The sequence below is a fragment of the Amphibalanus amphitrite genome, unplaced genomic scaffold, assembly GCF_019059575.1.
Source record: "Amphibalanus amphitrite isolate SeventyFive unplaced genomic scaffold, NRLGWU_Aamphi_draft 000036F_arrow, whole genome shotgun sequence".
NCBI classification, from domain to species: Eukaryota; Metazoa; Arthropoda; class Thecostraca; order Balanomorpha; family Balanidae; genus Amphibalanus; species Amphibalanus amphitrite.
Window position 1 is genome coordinate 1,452,303 of NW_024881532.1, and position 18,341 is coordinate 1,470,643.

Sequence of the window (18,341 nt, forward strand, 5' to 3'; positions counted from 1 at the left end):
GTATATACGCTGAGTGCATGAATCGGAACTCAATGCATGGACTCACGGAAACGTAGTGCGCGAAATGACCTTAGAGGTCGACGCATCATAAAGCCTCGAATGCAAACGATGTTCATCATACGCAAGAAGCAGATCACATGTCTTTGTGATGGGGGGGGGGGGGGGGGAGAGCGGTGAGGTCGAATTGGAAATAAAACGAATTTGACATGAAATCACGCATAGGTAGTTTGAGCTACAAAAGGTTGATGCCCGTATCGATTCGATGCATGCTGTTTGTGAACAAGTTGAATTGAACCACTGGAATGGAATGGTGCGTTGCAGCTGCAGCTCAGTCCCAATTTGGCCCGTACCGTTAGGCAGAAATTGTCCCAGCGGGAGAGACAACTGGTACGCCTGCCACTGGCAGTGTAAGTGTAATGGCACCTTGGCCAGTGTCAGCTTGAAATAGGAAGTGGTTACAATAAAGGGAACGGTTGTTCACATACCGTCGATTGGCTTACGCCATCACAATCGACACCGGGTTACGAAGGCAGAATAGGTATGTCTGGCTGCAATGCAACCATCATCTTGATGACGATCGAAAAGGGATGGGACGTCAAATTTGGTCTCGTTTCATTCTCAGGTGACATTTCAATGGCGGCACTGATTCAGCGCATTGTCAACTCGGTTATTACGACTCCTCGCCAGCCGAGCGGGTCGACGGCCCGGGCCAAGCCCAAGATACCTATCCAAGTCCGGGCAGTGCGCCTGCGCGAGTCCCGGCTCCTCCGGTATCCGCTCGGTGCTACCACCTTGCGGATAAAGACACCAAACACTGCTTCACCGCGCGGCGCCGGCCCACATGTGCTGCTCCGCGCCGGGAGACGTCGGACATTTTGTAACTGGGTGAGCCCGGTGAGCCGCCGTGGATCAGTTGATTTCAGCTGCATATTGGTCGATTTGTAAGCTTGCCTAGCTATTCTTCATGCTAAGGAAGACAACGAAGGTTTAAATACAGAGGTAGGTACTGATCCAAGCATTTGTCCTTTTTTATATCATCACAAAACACAAGGCATGGTATCACCATGTGTTGTGGAGATTTGTGTGAAATTGACTAGAGTTTTTATTATTTCGAAATCATAGAAATGCCACAATAAATTCAGCAATTGGTTGTGGTTCGGCGAAACTATTAGAAACTATGATAAATACCTATGCATATTGATTCTATGGCTGGTTCTGTGTTTTGGTCCGGAAACTTGTCATAAATGGCATTTTATCATGTATAAAAAGTAACATCAGGTATTCTATTTAACTGCAATTCATGATTATTCAGGGTGAAATTTCACCTCTTGGAAATTTCAGTTCTGCTTGCTTCAAGCAGTTTGCAGATATGCTAAGAAATGCATGGTAATGTTGCATTAATTAGCAAATATACCTGCTTTGGGGCCTCAGGGCGCATACTGAGTTAACTGCAGCTCCCCATGTATTGAGATTTAGTGATATTGTCAAAAATTATGATTTTGGCACATCTAGGGGTGTCATGGTGTGCTGTTTGATGCTTCAGCAGTCAGCACACTTATGCATTGTGTTTCCCCTTATGCTCAGGGAACTTCAAATTTATTATGTAAAACATTGTATGATCTTCATTATATATTTAGCTATACCTTGCTACAATTTAACCACAAATGCCTTTTTCTTAATGAATGCAGAAGATAATGATATGCAGATAATGATGATCCAGGCTAGTGAAGTTTTACATGCTGATAAGCCCATTTTTCTTCCAGGACAGTAACTTTGCAAGAGCTGTAATGTCAGATGAGGAGGGAGAGACACCACTTGTCATTGATCAGTCATCCAATGATGGCCCTGAACAGCTTGGAGGCTCAGGGGAGAAGATGGATGCCAAACCAGCAGAGGAGAATATGGACAGCAAACCAGCAGAAGAGAAGATGGATGCCAATCCATCAGAGGAGAGGATGGATTCAAATCCAGCACAGGAGGGGATGGATTCCAATCCAGTAGAGGAGGGGATGGATTCCAATCCAACAGAGGAGGGGATGGACTCCAATTCATCAGAGGGGAGGATGGATTCCAGTCCTTCAGATGAGAGGATGGATTCCAATCCAGCAGAGGAGAAGATGGATTCCAATCTAGCAGAGGAGAGGATGGATTCAAATCCAACAGAGAAGGGGATGGATTCCAGTCCATTAGCAGAGAGGATGGATTCTAATCCATCAGAAGAGGGGGATGCTCCATTGAATCCAACAGATACAGTGGCTGTAGATACTGGTTCTGTAGAGGCAGAGTCTGAAATGAAGGATGCTGTGGTTGGAGAAGACAAGTCAGATGGCATGGATGTGACACCAGGTTCTTCAGCACCAGAGACTGAGAGCAAACAGCATGAGGTACAGCCTGAACAAACGGCCCCAGAGAATATCCCCAAGAGCAGTGAAAATGCAGAGCCATCTAACATAGCTAAAGACCCTAAAAATGACACAGAATGTGATGGCCCTGAGGAGAAATCAGTCCCCATGGATGCAGCTGACAACCCAGTCGCTCCCCTGGAAGAAAAGGAAGTCTGTGCTGTAAAAGACAGTTCTTCAGCTGATCACACCACTACTGCTGCATCAGCACCCCAGGAAGACTCTCCAATAGAAGATTCTACAACTGGTGAATCAAATGTTGCAGAGGCAGCATCCCTGGACAAGCCCTCAGACTCCTCCTGCAAGGTGATATCTGATACAAGTGACACCCCTTCCAGTAACTCTCAGCCCACTACCAACTCTGGTGATGCCACCACTGGCAGTGTTGCTGACAGCACTGGTGATGCTGATGGTGCTGGAACCGCCACCACAACCACTCCTGCTGCCGATCCAGTGGCACTGTCTACTGTCACCACAGGCACCCCTACAGTCAGCCCTGTCAACACCCCATCTGTCACCCCCGCCGACACCCCATCCGGCGCCCCTGCCAGTACCCCGTCCACCGCCCCCACCGAAACACCCGGCGCCGGAGGTACCCCTCGGTCACGCGTCACCCGCTCCCGCAACCCTGACTTCGCTGCCAAACAGAAAAGCTTCATGAGGAAGTTCCACCGGAGTGTCAGCGGCGGAGGCGGTGGAGGGGCCAGTCCGGCGCCCGATGGGACGCCGGGTGCCCCGCGCTCAGAGAAGCGGGCAGCCAGCGAGGACTCTGTTCCGCCGGCGAAGCGCCGGAAACTGAGCGAGGCCTCCGATGAACCGCGACCGTCGGACACCGCCGCTAACACCGTGAGTAGCGCGCGCCATAACGGGTCTCTGATCGGGTGTTTTGCTAAAATGATCTTTAAAATGTTCAATATGTCAAATGTTAATATGCACTGGCCCTCATGTTACGACTATGGTGCTGTTTTGGGTTACAATGATGAATATTTTCACAGAGTGCGGCAAAAAGGAAGAAGGTAAGTCCGAATCCATCTGCTCGTATTTGTTTTTTTATCGGGTCATTTTTCCTGCACGTGTTTCGTTCCCAACGTTAGCACGCATTCAGTATTCATAGTGACGCTTGGCCTTAGTTTTCACCATCCCCTGTGTCTACTCCGTGTGCTGTGAATATGTGTTTGCTTTGTTTATCCCCCGATCGTGTTGCATCCCTGCTGTGCTGTGCTGTGCTGTGCTGTCGGTCGGTCGGTCGGTCGGTTGCTCGCTCGCTCGCTGGCTGCGCCGGCCTCAGTCGTCCGCTCCTCGTCTGGTGGCACCCACCGAGGCGGTGGTAGGGGTGACCTTGAAAGCCAGTGGCGCCGCGGCAGCTGGCGACCGATCACGTTCCCGTGCGGTCTCCCTCGCCGCGGCCCCCGCCGGCCGCTGTCTGTCCGCCGTCCCCGCATCCACATGGGTGGGAAGACGACCTAGGGCTGTATTGGGTATTCCACCTATGGATTGACAAAGAAGGGGTTCCGTTGTGTGCCGTACCAGATCTGCATGTATATATTCCTGGTTGCATGACGTATGTTGACCACCCACAAAGTTTGATGTACGCGGATCCTTTGCGTTGTGCTACATTCTGGGCACAATTTACCTACTAGGATCGGGTTATGTTATAGCCAGACGTCTGTTCGGTTTATGGACTCTAACTGCCAATCTTACTGAACTTTGATCGTTTTTCCCCGAGACGCTTAAATGAAAACGTAATAGCAAGCAGGTAATTGTAAATCACCATATCCGCATCGCCATGCCGTTAAACCAGCGGCTGCCCTTCCCCACTTGATTCTTACCACTCCGTTCTGTATTTGGCACATCTGATCACCCCACGCCATGTCGACAGGGCACGCCCAACGACAACTTCTGCTGGGTGTGCCACCGCGAGGGTCAGGTGGTGTGCTGCGAGACGTGCCCGCGGGTGTTCCACCTCAAGTGCGCGCAGCTGTCGACCGACCCTCCCGGCGACTGGGTGTGCGTCGAGTGTCAGCGCGTGGTGTTGGCCGAGTCGTCGGAGCGCCGGTTGCCCCCCGAGCGGCTCCAGCAGCTCATCATGTTCGCGCTCGGACGGCTCAAGGGACTGCCCGGGGTGAGTGACGCTGTGCGACGGGACTGCTGATACAGTGGGAGGGATTGGTCGGTACCTAACGGGACTACGGGTGAAAGGGGACGGCACGGGCACTGACCGGGTTGCGGGTTATGGGGGGGGGGGGGGGGCAGAGTGCGGGCTTAACAGTCTACAGGCTCCAGTCCCTTCGACTGAACAGGGACTGGCCCAATGGGATGTGGATGTGGATCAACACTCAACAGGCGGAGATTGAGATAACATTCTCTGATACCGCACAGTTTTATGCCAGCGTGATGCAAGTTTATGAAACCGTACCACATTACGGTCCAGCCAGATAATCTGACTCAAAATTATGTTGAGGTGTTTATAAGGGGTTAATGTTTGCTGTGTCTGGCTTCTTAACTATGACCGTTCATGATTCATAGTTTTCCCAAGAAGTACGTTTCCTTTCATTAATTCCGGGTAGACTTACATTGCTGTGTAATTTAAATCTGCTTTTTGCTTATCATGCCAAATATTGACCGTTTTGTTGACGGGCTGTCGACTAGCTGCACAATATGTGGAAAGAATGAATGGTGAATTATTTGGCATGATAGCCTGAGCTAAAAATATTGTCAAAATTACGTTCCAAAGCTGTTGCGCCTCCAAAAATATGAAATAATGTGATCATCACACTAGCACTTTTCGTGGCGTCAATGGATGTGCACCCTTTGTCCCAGCTCAATGTCCCGTGTTCAGCCGCTTGTACCGTGTTCGTAACTTTGATCCTGTTATTACCGCATACAAACACCGTAGCGATCCAGCTGCTAAAGTTCGTTATATTTTGTTATGGGCAGCAAAGTGCTCATTGGTTTGACGTTTGGTGATTCAGATCAGGACTGCGGAGTCGGAGTCGGAGTCGGTCGGAGTCGGCAGTTCTGACCGGAGTCGGAACTCGGAGTCAGAGTCGATTTTGGATACCGGAGCCAGGGTCAGAGTTGGAGTTACCGAAAACCAGTCGACTCCGCAGCCTTGCCAGGTCTGCGGAGTCGAAGTCGGAGTCGGAGTTAGTTTTTGAAAGCCGAAGTCGGAGTCGGAGCCACCGAAAATCCATCCACTGCGCAGCCCTGATTCAGATGCATACCTAACCGACATTTTATCTAACTTGTGAAAAGGAGCTTTTCTAGACTTTGCGGTTTAACCAGTTTGGGTGAATGGTGATGGTTTTTGATATTACGTTTTCCTCTTTCTTCGCCTACAGAGGTTTTCACTGTAATGCCGTTTCGCTGGTTCATTGTCGAATAAGCGCTTTCTTTACGTGTTATGATTGACAATTTACGCTTATTTTCGATGTTTGTTGTAGCTTGTATTGGATTGCTCCAGCCTCCAACTTATGTCACCTTTTTCGTCTAATCCGTAAAATTTATCAGACATCTTTTGGCGTGTTCTCGTTTTCCGTAACCATCGACCCATTTCTAGGAAATTTACCGTTTATGTTCCTCCGAGCGCCTCCATGTGACGTTCAGTCACGGTCTCTCCTCCCTGCCCGCCGTGCCCGTCCTCACAGCACCACCATCTGACCAGTCGGAGAGGGCGGTCGTGGCAGGCGCCATGTCGGGACTCGGGAGGCCGACCGGCCGGCGGACGGGCGCGGCCTGCTGACTGGCCGCATGGCGCCGGTCGGTCGGCGGCGCATGCGCACTGACGCTCCGACCCGCCTGCGTGGAGGGCGCCGATTGGCTGCGGCCGGACAGAGAGTCGATCGTGCCGCCGTCTCGGCGTGTCTCCTGACCTTCGGCTGGTGGCCGAGCCGGGATGGTGCCGACAGCGCGGAGAGAGAGCGGCCGGACCTCGGTTCCAGCGACAGGGGAGGGCACAGACGGGGCATGTAGATCGTAGGAGGGCATAGATGGGACATGTAGTGCGGTGGGACCTCTGCAACAACGACAGAGCAGGGCAGGCAGAGGCATGCTGAGCGGTTTGCAGATTGAAGTTGCCGGTCTGCCATCAATCAGGACGTGTTTGTTGGCAGGTGAACCGGCAGGTCTACTGTCATGAATGGCGCAGTTATCGCTCCGAAAGCCCGCAGCTTTCAACCTCCATAAGCTACCGGTGGTTACCGCACAGGACGGTTCTTTGAAACGGGCATTGCCCGTCAACCCGCCAAACTCTATAAAACACGTACTCGCGATCTCTAGCCATGCACAGGCTTCATTTGTTTTTTACTCTTTTTTCCGCTTTCTCCCTGCAAAATCCATTGGACCAATTCTTTTGTGAATCGTGTTCTCTGAGTGTTTCCTTCTTTTCTGACCCGCAGCATATTCAGTTATACTTCACCCCACTCTGCTGACGCCCTCCCCTTCCCTGCAGTACCGTCGCCCCGCTGAACCCTCCCCTGGTCCCGTTCCAGGCGGAGCCGTTCCTGCAGCCGGTGGACGAGCGCAAGTTCCCCACCTACCGCGAGTTCGTCGCCTGGCCCATGGATTTGTCCACCATGGAGAAGAACGCCGAGCGAGGCCAGTACGGCTCCACGGCCGCGCTCATCGCCGACTGCAAGTGGATCCTGCACAACTGTATTCTCTTCAACGGCAGTGAGTAGCGTTGAGTGGTGAGATGAGAGGGGAAAATGGGGTGGCTGGAGATGACGGGCGGATTACTGTCTCGAAATGTTTCTGTAACTGGATCGCAGAAATGTTAGTGCTAAGGGGAGTTAGCAAAACTGATGTGGAAAACCGGCTCCTTATATTGTCATTCGTTTGAAAAGGCCCGTAATGCCTATGATGCCTATGATGAGGCGTCATAGAGTCGAGCAACCCAGCTGGCCGCAGTCCGTGGCACGCAGCAGCTTACGTTAGCTTCCTAGAAATCGGAAGACGCGACAGGGTAGGCAGAACATATCGGCAGTGTAACACATTTGCCCAACTAAAGAGCATGCTGTTCACGGTTATTGTTAGAACTGCATCGAGGAGTACCTAATAGCACAGCCATATATACATTTTATCCTTAATTTGAAGACGTCGATTTGGTGGTATTCATGTAATGACCGTAGCGCCCACTTTCGGGCGCATTTTTAAGTAGGGTGCACGTCTTAATCAAAGACATCGGAACGAGAACAAATGGTTTTGTAATTTTAATGCATTTGTGCCTCATCCCGCGCATATTTTATTAAGCACACAATAACGACACATCTGATGCCACCCCCGTCCGGAGTATGGAAAACATAGCCCGGAGAACGACCGCTCCGGTTGTTTTTCAATAGAAAAACACAATTCTAACGAATAGTGTTTGTCTAATGAAACAACAACCTGCGGTTAATCAACGAATGAATGTATTGATCCCATGCATCGTCGCAGCCCTGTAGTCCTCCGCTTGATCAGTAAGGTGTCTGTAAATAGGACCCTGATCTTCCAATGAGCCGTCGTGTCGGGGCGGTGCCGTATTCCCGGCGACATTACGTAATGGCTTAGTGCTGCGGCCCGACCCACCACCCACGGTCCTTGCGTCACAGCGCTGCGCCCAGGGCAGCCGTGTTGACCTGGGCGTATGTGGACTGTGGAGTCCAATGTTTCACGTGACTGACAAGACCTGACCCATGCCAACATTTTATGGTGGTTTGGTGTTCATCGTGCTTACACGATGCGCCATAATTACGTATTGCTGATTTTCTTGTTTTCTGTTACTCCCCTTTTTCAATAGTGTCTATTATCAAATGACCTTGTTTGGAAATGGGAGATGAACGTCTGAACATGTTATGGCTCTGGGTGTCCCTTCCACACCACAGTTTTCCATCCCGCGTCATCCCTAACCATTGCCCTTTTTCGTGCCTCTAGCCGGGAACAAGCTGACCACGCTGGCCAAGTCGCTGGTGCGCATGTGCAAGTGGGAGATGGAGGAGATCGAGACGTGCCCCGACTGCTACGGCAACGCCTACCTCAGCGACAACTGGTTCACACTGGCCTGTGTGAGTAGCGAGACGGAATGGAGCCTACCCTGGGTCCGCAATGGGGACTGGTTCATTTTGGTCCGTAGTGAGTAGCGGCCTGCTCTGGCTCTGAGCGGGGGACGGTTCCGCGCAGCCTGGTGGCAGTAATTAAATTATGTATGGTTGGGAGGGATGTTCATGGTCAAAGACATATGTGGTCCCCCACGACCGATTGTTCATGATGTGCGGTTAGCTGCTTCAAGTCACTGCTGGGCTTGTTTTGTGTATGCGGCCGACGCAATTTCATCCGCCGAAATGCCTACAATATTGCCTCAGACGGTTGCGCTCATTGTTACAATTATTGCCAACGGCTTTGCCCAGTGACTAGTCGATTGATTGTGGTCGTGTCTGACTTAGATACGATAGTTGCGTTTAAGTCATTGCGATCGATCTTAGTTAGTATCAAATTCGCCGGTCGAGACAGTTCGTAGCATATTTTGGCTGAAAACTCTCATCGAAAACAACTTCATCGTCGTGTATATCATTCGGTTTCAATTCATCGCATAACGGCCATCGGCTGGACGCTTCTATCTCTTGCTGATACCACATAGGTGTTTTCGCCTCTATCTTGTGTACACGTCTGTGTGTCCATGGGGCGGGGTCAGCCACGTTGCTGCCAAGCAAGCCCGTCTGTCGATCGGCCTGGGCCGTCCCGTCTGCGGCACCTGAGCCAGCCCAGCCCGCCGGCGGCCGTTCCGCCTGGTGCCCGCCGAGCCGAGCCAGCACGGTCTATCGGCTGCCCGCCGCCGAGCCGGCCGGCCTGCCCGCTCGGGACGGTTCGCCAGCGACCTCCGGCCTGGCACCGAGCCAACTCTCCGTGACGTCACGTGCTGTAGGCGGAGCCGGTCGTTCAGTCGGCTGACTCAGGGACAGGAGCGGTGCGCGGCGCCATCTTCTGAGCCCGACCACGTGGCAGCGCAGCTGCCATCAGCTGGTGAACGTGGAACGATCCGGAACCAGCCCGGACCCTCGGCTGCACTCCCAGCGGCCATGAACTAACATGCAGCGGCTCCATGACATAATTAAAACACGGGCCCGGTGAGGTCATGGCGCAGCCGAGGTCGGGTCAGACTGGAGCTGTGGATCCACACTGGTCACTGGAACCGCCAAAAGCAGTGGTTTACGGAAATATATGCCGACATCTTCACGGAATGAACTGAATTATCGGTGTTATTGATATAGCTTAATGTGTATTCAAGACTCTGATGGAGGCACCCTTATCCCGTGACAAAAAGTTTTAGCCCCATGATCCCACATGTTCTATCAATTGATCGTAATTGGGCTTCTTGAGTTCGTCATTATACACAATAGTATTCAGCAATGTTGTACTGCTTTCTATCGTACGGCGGCCGCAATGTTGTAGTATGCCGATTGTCGATAATTCATTGGAGGCGTCTGGATCGCACCACTGTGATGTTTTATATGTACTTGTTGACCTTCACTTTCTTCATACAACTGCTGCATCTTCAGGGTCGTGTTATTGCTAATGTGATCGTGATCACAAAGTCTTGGGTTTATTGACGGCGATTGGAATCTCGACCACGCCTCTCAGATTATTCGTAGCAAGGGAAAATTTCGGATCATTTTGACCGGACTTCACCACCGTCACCTTCAGGATAACCGTCTGATGGTCACGGTGTACGTTTTTATTACTAATCTGACCTGACCCGGAGTGCGACCTTACCCAACTGACATTGTTGTCTGTCCACAGCCGCACCCTCATCTCCTCATCTGGGCTCGGCTGAAGGGCTTCCCCTTCTGGCCGGCCAAGGCGGTCAAGACCAGAGACGGTAACGTCGACTGCCGCTTCTTCGGCCGACATGACAGGTGGGTAGGTGTGGGGTCGTGGGTCGGGGAGAGATACCGTTATCAAAACTGGGCGAGGCATAAAACCGGAGAGGCGTGGTTGTTATAATCGAGGATTAGGATGACGTTGGGGCTTACCCCTTCACCATTAGGTACGAAAATGTGGAATTATGGTTCTGCGATTGAGATGGTGGGTATGAATGAGGGTGTCTGTGCTTTGGAACCGCCAATTAACTGGGAAGTAACAGTACCGGTGTGGCGATGGAGTTGCCATGGTGTTTGCTTTATTTGTAATGAATTTACGGTGCTGGAGCTGGAATTTGGGTTGCGGTTTCGTTGACGGGGCGGGGGGGGGGGGAGGCGTAACCTGTGTTTATTGTAAATAAGAGGTTGATGGGTATTCGGATTTGAAAATTCGCACTGGTTTTTAAGAGGCCCGCAGCTGGTGATGAAGTGTTGGCTTTAAAGGTAAATCTGCTACTTATCTATTATCTAATATTTACGCCATCATTAGAGAGTTTGCATTCCTACCGAACCCAGGCGCCCAATATGAACGGACTCATGAACCCAACTTACTCGGAAAATCAAAACGTCCAGACGGTGATAAACATTCAGGTATCACTGCGATTCTTGCGTCGTGTAGAGCGAGTGGAGCTTTTTTATCGAAATGTTTTACTTGTTCCGGCGATATAACGTAATCACAAGTCATAACAGCTGCTGCAAGTGGTCGAAAGAGCCACCGCGGTGGACGGGTGACGGCTGCAGATTGCTTACTATTCCAGTAAATAATTATGAATAACACTGGCATCGTGCTTATGCACTGTGCAGCAATCGTGAGCGATATCGAACCTCATTGAACCTGACAACTAAGGCAATACTGCTTCCGGGATGGTCCGATCCTATTATTGCTGATCCGGTAATAATTGCTTGTCCGCAGAGCCTGGGTTCCGGCCAAGGAGTGTTTCCTGTTCTCTCGGGAGCCGCCGGTGACGCCCAAAAACCGCACCAAGAGTCTGGACGCCTGCGTGGAGGTAAGGAGCGCAGGCGCCGGTCGATGCGCGACGCTGCTGCCGCCTGCCGGTGGCGCGGCGAACTACCGCGGCCGGCTGGTGTTTACGCCAGCTGGTCGGGCGGGCGCGGCGGGGTGCGAGTCGCACTGTGGGAAGCAGATGTGCAGGGGTGTTTTTGTCAGTCCAGAGAGATGTTAGAGATGACGAGCTGTTCCGAGGGGTGATCATTATGCAGGAAGAGGCGTGGTGTTTGTGCACATATCTGACAGTATGAGCAGAGCACGAGTCGCGTTTGCAACCTTGCGTCATTCGTTGCATATTATTTTAGGGGAGGCAAAAGTTGGCTTTGGTCAGCAATTACGCCTTGACCTGTTTTTTTTTTTAAGAAGAGTTCGTTTCTGCACATTTTGTTTATTTCAGGAACTTGAGGAGCATGTTAAGAATCTCGAGAAGCGGTTTGGTGCCTACAATTTCGCCAAGCCGAAGACACAGTACAACCCGAAACGGGTGCAGGCCCAACTTCTCATGACCATTCCGGGGTACGGAGGTCGGGACGCGGAGACGAAGCCTGCCTCGGGTAAGAGCAAATCAGTTTTGTAAGAGATGGTTATATTGTTTTCCCTGCAATAAAGGATGGCTTAAGCATTTTATGACGATTATTTGTGCGTTTTCAGAGATGCACGTAAAAAGTAAAATATGTTTATTAATTTCGATTATTATTTCCGTCTTTGCCTTTGACAATGAAATTGAAGTGTAAGGGTAGGGCGTATAATGTACTGCTGTTTGTCCAGGAGGTGTAATATGTCTTTGCGAAACCCCTAACGTATCTGTCACCTTTCAGAGCGATCCGGGGTGAAGCGGTCCAACAGTGACATCCAGCTGGAGATTCTGGATCGGCTGAGACAGGACAAGAAGGCTCGGCAGGCGGGTGGCGAGCCGGAGCCACCGGCGCCCGAGCAGTCGGCGGAGGGTGGGGCGGACGACTCGGCGGAGGCCGGGACGGGCGACTCGGCGGAGGCCGGGGCATCCGAGCAGTCGGCAGAGACCGCAACGGCCGGAGAGGACGACTCGCCGAAGGCCGGAGAGGGCGACTCGCCGGCGGCAGAGGTGACACAGCCCGTCCAGCCCCCCACAGACAGCGCCGATAAGGACACCGGGACGGCGGCTGGTCCAGCCAAGACTGCCGCACCGGCGGCTAGTGCGGCCGAGACCACCGAACCGGCGAACAGGTCAGCCGAGACTCCGGTCGCAGCGGCCACTCCTGAACCATCTGTACCGTCAGCCGATCCTGCCGAGTCGTCTGCACCGGCGGCTGACGAGTCGGAAGGTGAGCAGCGGGTGAAGCGCGCCCGGACCGAGAGCAGGGACTCGGACCTTGCGGAGACCAAAGACGCTGCCGAGGAGACGGCGGAAACGGCTGACTCAGTGGACACAGTGGAGGAGACTGCCAGTGCTGAGCCGGCGGCTACAGAAGAACCTGTGAAGGCGGCCATAGCCAAGACCAAGACAGAAACGACGAAGACGAAAGCCAGGACAGAAGGGGCGAAAGCAGAGCATTCCAAGAAGGCCAAAGTGGCAGGGACTGCGAAGGCTGACCCTCCGAAAGCGGCGACGGCGGCGGAGCCGGTGGTGGCGGTGAAGACAGAGCCAGTGCAGTCGCCGGCGCCGGTGGTACGACTCTCCTCCAACGAGGAGGAGAAGGAGCAGCGCCCTCCGCCGCGCCGACGCACCGCCCGCAAGTCGCTCTCAGCCGCCGCTACCGCCGCAGCCTCCGCTTCCTCCTCCTCGGGTGCTCCCTCCGCCTCGCCGGCGACCGCGAAGGCCGCGGCGCCGTCCAAGTCCGGCTCCAGCTCCTCCGCCAAGTCGGCCTCGAAGTCTGACGGCAGCGGTCTGTCGGCGAGCCGGTTCCTGTCCCGTCTGAGCACCGGCGCCGCCAACAAGGCCTGGCAGCCGACGGGTGCATCCACCACAGTCACCGTGGCCAAGTCGCCCCGCACCCCGGCGACAGCGGCGCGCTCAACCGCGGCGGCGGTGAAAACGGTGGCGGCCGGCGGATCTGCCACGATCCATGTGTCCAAAGCGATCAAGGCCGGCGCGGCGACCAGCAATGGCGTGGCGCAGCAGGTGAGCGACTGTGCGGCGGGGCTGCCGCGCTGCACTGACGAGGGTGTTTTAGGCGTACAATCAGAAGGGAGGAACTTAGTTGGCGGTCAATTATCAGGTGCGTGGTTTTAATGTTATTGAATTAAATACGCTTAAAATCGTTATTAAGGTGGAGCTGAAGCTTTATAACCTTTGTCACATTAATTTTGGTGGAGTTGAAGCTTCTCTGTAACCTTTGTCACATTACTGAGTTAATGTTTCGCATCCAGATAACGTTTTCACAAATCCCCACATTCCCTCGATGAGGTATTTCGGCTATCCGCCTGCCAGTGATCCGATCGTCCCTCTCTGACGCCGCCGCCGACCACCCGCAGGTGCTGACCGCCCCTCTGCGGCCCAAGCTGATCACCTCCACACCACGACCGCCAGTCACCTCCACCCCCACGGTGCAGCAGTCCATCATCGTGAACCGGGCCGGCGCGCGGCTGATGATCCCGCGCGCCTCGCTCTACCTGCCGACCGGCTCGGCGGCCGGCGGCGGCGCGCTCACCTCCACGGCTCCGCTCACCTCCATGATGGTGATCCCGGGCGGCCTGGCGACGGCCACCAACGGCACGGCGCTGGTCACCTACCCGGCCGTCAGCTCGGCGGCCAAGGCGCCCATCGCGCACTCGGAGACCGGGCCCGTGACGGCCGCCGTCGACCGGCTGGCCCAGGAGGTGAGGCCGAAACGAAAACACTTAGCACACAGGCAAAGGTGTTGACTGGTCAATACTATAGTTTAATTTTTGGAGCCGATAATTCAGTTGAACTTCAGAGTTCAGAGTTTCAATTCCTTTCTATTGATTATTATTGTTTATATTTCTATTGTTCTTTCTATAGTTTGTGCAGCTTTGTACGCATCCTCGCAATAATCGATTGGCGAAAAGTATTTGCCGTCTGGGCGGACTTCTTTTCTATTTTCCTTTGGTATTGGTGGTTAGTTACTGTCCAATGTCCTTGCTACTGTTCCCTGAACCACCATGTCTTGTCGTCTAGCCGAATGCTGTCTCCTGTCTCCTACCGTTCGGTAACGGTCCGCTGGGAAAGGCTCGGTTTTAGCTGACAGCTAAGGTTTGCCGCGCTCAACTCTTCCTCAATGTATCTTCATTGGTTTCAGCTGACGGCCAAGATGCGAGACGGCGTGGAGCGAATACTCGCCGAGACGGCGACCTCGGGTAGCACGGCCGCCTCCGTCGCCCGGCTCAAAATGGAGATGGAGCGCATGGAGTGGAGGCACAGGGCCGATTTGGCAGAACAGAAGAGAACCTTAGGTGGGTGGATGCGCTAATCCGTCAAACAGGACACGGTTTTTTCTTCCCTTTTTCTAGAATGCTCGTCTGAATATGTAATGCGTAGGAAAAAAATCATATTTCTCATGCTAATTGACCTGAGCTGGTCGGCCAATATGACGTTGCCACGTATCTTAGATGGAAAACAGTGTTCCGTATCACTTCTGGGACGACTCTGCTTGGGCGGTAACGAGTGTATACGGTAGTGAGATGCATGCTTTCACAATGGAATATGATCTGCGGTAAATCTGCGGAGACCTCTCACCGCAGGATTACGGGAGGGCAATGGCGCGCTATTGATTACCTTCCCGGTGTACTTATGCTCGTCGTGGTCACGACATTTGTGCTCGTTATGGACACCTACCTGGTGTGTTTGTACTCGCCGTCACAGCTCAGTGTGTGTGCCGCCCTCAGAGACCCAAATCTCTGAGCTGCGGACGGCGCTGACCAAGGAGCAGAAGAAGTCCGCTGCCAAGCTCAGCTCGGCGCTGGCCGCCGAGGCAGAGACCTGGGAGCGTCTGCTCGAGAAGCGTATTGCCGAGACCAAGAAGAAACAGTGGTGCGCCAACTGCGGCAAGGAGGCCATCTTCTACTGCTGCTGGAACACCTCCTACTGTGATTTCCCCTGCCAGGTGCGGAGGCTTGCCACTCTGTTCGTAACGCTTCATGAGCTAAGTAACGAAATATGGCAAGTGCGTTTTTAAATGGTTCTATAGTATATAGTAACATTCGGTCTAGGCTGGGGTCACCACTTACCAGGGGCTCCGCCACGGTTTTGGGATTGGGGGGGTCCGACCAAAAACACAAAACCTCGCTGGCGGATCCAAGGTGGGCATTTTGGGCTAATTCACCCCCACCCCTACCCCCCACCCCCACCCCCACCCCACCCCCCTGCAGCTCCCGAAATCGATGAAAAATTGCCGTTTTTTCTAGAGTTCAAAGGAAACTTAACAATTCTATCGGGAGGATTTTGCTTTATGAACCGAAAAAAAACAAGGTTCAGTTTGCAAGAGGAGTCGAAAACCGAGAAGCGGAGCTCAATGACACCGACATGGCGGCCTCTCAAATCAACGTTCTTAAGGAAAGGAGGCCGCTGTTGTGCGCTCCAAGGGCGGTGTTAGCCATCAGACAACGCATTAGGCTCTCAGACTAGTATGGTGCTCGAAAGACCGGCTTACCCCCCCCCCCCCCCCCACACACACACACACTATCGGGTGATCTCACATGGAAAGAGGGTTCTCAGATCGATTTGAAGCTCTTTTGGGGCGGGTGTTGTGTTTAGGAGGTGTCCTGCAAGCTGGACCCCTCTCACGAAATTATTGCCAAATTCTAGCATGCTAAGTTAATCCTAGCAATCTTAAACGCATTCATAGTAATAACAAAATGGTAGAATAATGACACTCCCATAAATATAGGTCGGCGATTGTTGAGCACTTCGTGTGTCACAACATCTTCGTGTTTCCCTACATTTCTAGATCTTAAATTCCTTAGCTTTGCGACCATCAACACATTCTAATTAAATTATTCAACACATTCTGTGAATGATTTAGTCATTCTAACGCAAAACAAGGTTACAGGTATTCGGAATATTGGGGGGTACTGTACCCCCCACGGGAATTATTGAGGGGGTCCGGACCCCCGCGTACCCCCCTGTGGCGGAGCCCCTGCCACTTACCACACAGTACATCACCAGACGATAACATTGTCAAGCATCCTTGGTCCTGGACAGAAGGGGGCTGTAACCGGGACTAATCGTTTTCGTTTTCCGTGGCAGACCGACTGACTGCGTCTGTCTGTCTCTCCAACAGGAGGCCCAGTGGCCGAAGCACATGCTCACATGCGCTAACCAGCAGGCGAACAACGCGGCGGCGGCGGACAGCGGCGGAGACGAGGATGGTCGGGGTCTGTCGGCGTGAGCCGGCCTCTGGCCCCGTTACCAGACGGTGTGAGCCGGCTCCTCCGTCAGCGGACGGTGTGAACCGGCCTCCGCCCTCAAACTGACGCTGTGAACCGACGTGTATGGCGCCGCGAGCCCCCGCCGCGCGCGCCGTCAAATGGCTGTGTCTCCGCGGCGGCTGTGTTCCGCCCGCTTTCATCATTGTTCATCGTATCGCTGTCGCTTCACCGGGCACTGTGTATTTCGCTGTTCTCTGTTTGTGGGAGAGCTTGCGGACAGAAGTGTCGAGACTAATGACCTTTTACTGCTCAGGTCGGGCCAACGCCTGTGCTGTGTCTGCACAACTTGGTAACAAGGCCTTTGTTGAAATATATCGTTTATATTATGCAGTTTTGTTGCGAATGTCTGGAGCAAGTGTGGAAACTCAGTCTGCCGTTAGAATGCAACGGTGCGTGACCCACTGGAGAAAAAATGTGCGTTTCACCATACATCGACAATTGAAAGGTACGAATTAGACTATCGATGACGGATAGGGTCACTGCTGTGGGTAAATATCACTTTCAAGCTTCATAGTATTCCGACTGCGTCACGGGTAGGCACTTAGCCTCCCGGACTGAGGGAATTCAGTAGGTGTGCAAACGTGACACTTCAGAACTGAGATGACTCGTCGGTGTGGGTCGTTGAACTGAACCCTTCCCGATGACGCCCCTGCGGCCCGCGCGACCGCTTGGGGTGCTGAACGCCCCTGGTGACTGGAGTGGTGGCTGACGGCCTCCAACGACCTCGCAGACCGCCCACACCAACACGGCCTCCGCGCCGCTCTGTCTGGGTTCCGGCATTATTATCCCATCCGTGGGCTTATGAGTGCTTGACACGCAGGTCAGTGACTGGGTAAAACGGCCGGCAGTTACAAGGTTGGGTCATGGGCGAACGCTGCGAAGACGTTAGGACTCCGACAGGGTGAAGTGAGGTGACGTTTAGATTAGACGAGTACAGCTTTACCTACTTCTGGCGTTTGGTGAATATCTCTGCACAAAACTCAGCCCGACCAAACTGCGTGAAATATCTCATCCAATGGGACTCATCTCCCAATGGGACCTTACGTCCACGCTCTTGGCAAATGCCATCCGATTTTTGAATTTTGAAAAAAGGCACCCTCAAAACGCCTTATTCCTCGAACATGACATAACTTCAACAACCCGCTTCGAATCGGGTTGCTGAAGTCCCCCCGGCTCTGGCCCTTCCCGACTTCACGAAATGGCGGTCAAAAGGCGATGTGTCTGGAAAGTGGGAAAAATGCGTATGCGCCTTCCGCCGTTGGGCCGCAGCTACCTGACCGCAGGTCCTGGCCCTCTAATGCTAAGAGCAGAAATAGCCTCGTAGCCAAGGCCGTATACAAGGCTCGTAGCTTTTCATAGCCCATCGCTGTTAGTGCAATTTGCACCTGCCCCATTATCGGCATCCAGCTCATAGATCTCTGATCTGAGCTCATCTTTTGGCTCACAGTCCACCGAGAAGGAAGGAGGCAAGGGCTCCTTCTCCCATGCCCTGTGTTCTCTTCGCCCGGTCCTCTCGCAGTTCAACGGACAATCAACCTTCAACCCCTCCCCTCGCACATAACTCCTCCCCTCTCCGGCCGCGTGTCCCCACCCCTCCCCCTCCCTCCCGGCGTCTGGAAGCCGGCGTTCGTACCGAGCGTACCGCTCCGGAGCGGCCGGCCCGCCCGGAGC

The 18,341-nt window shown here is 53.2% G+C and overlaps 1 protein-coding gene across 4 annotated transcripts; it reads left to right on the top strand.

Annotated features, from left to right (window-relative positions):
* The first annotated feature begins 802 nt into the window (after positions 1 to 802).
* On the top strand, positions 803 to 16,997 carry LOC122372234 (protein kinase C-binding protein 1-like). 4 transcript variants are annotated; one of them, XM_043349172.1, is made up of 14 exons: positions 803 to 999; positions 1,764 to 3,248; positions 3,398 to 3,418; positions 4,282 to 4,524; positions 6,893 to 7,073; positions 8,313 to 8,443; positions 10,176 to 10,291; positions 11,208 to 11,301; positions 11,701 to 11,857; positions 12,122 to 13,404; positions 13,758 to 14,102; positions 14,543 to 14,696; positions 15,129 to 15,346; positions 16,523 to 16,997. In XM_043349172.1, exons 2-14 carry the CDS (start codon positions 1,788 to 1,790, stop codon positions 16,628 to 16,630), a joined length of 4,512 nt encoding a protein of 1,503 aa, XP_043205107.1. In that variant the 5' UTR covers positions 803 to 999; positions 1,764 to 1,787; the 3' UTR covers positions 16,631 to 16,997. The 4 variants fall into 4 exon arrangements, with proteins under 4 accessions (XP_043205107.1, XP_043205125.1, XP_043205116.1 ...); XM_043349181.1 differs by having other exon boundaries at positions 831 to 885; XM_043349190.1 differs by lacking the exon at positions 3,398 to 3,418.
* The last annotated feature ends 1,344 nt before the right edge of the window (positions 16,998 to 18,341 follow it).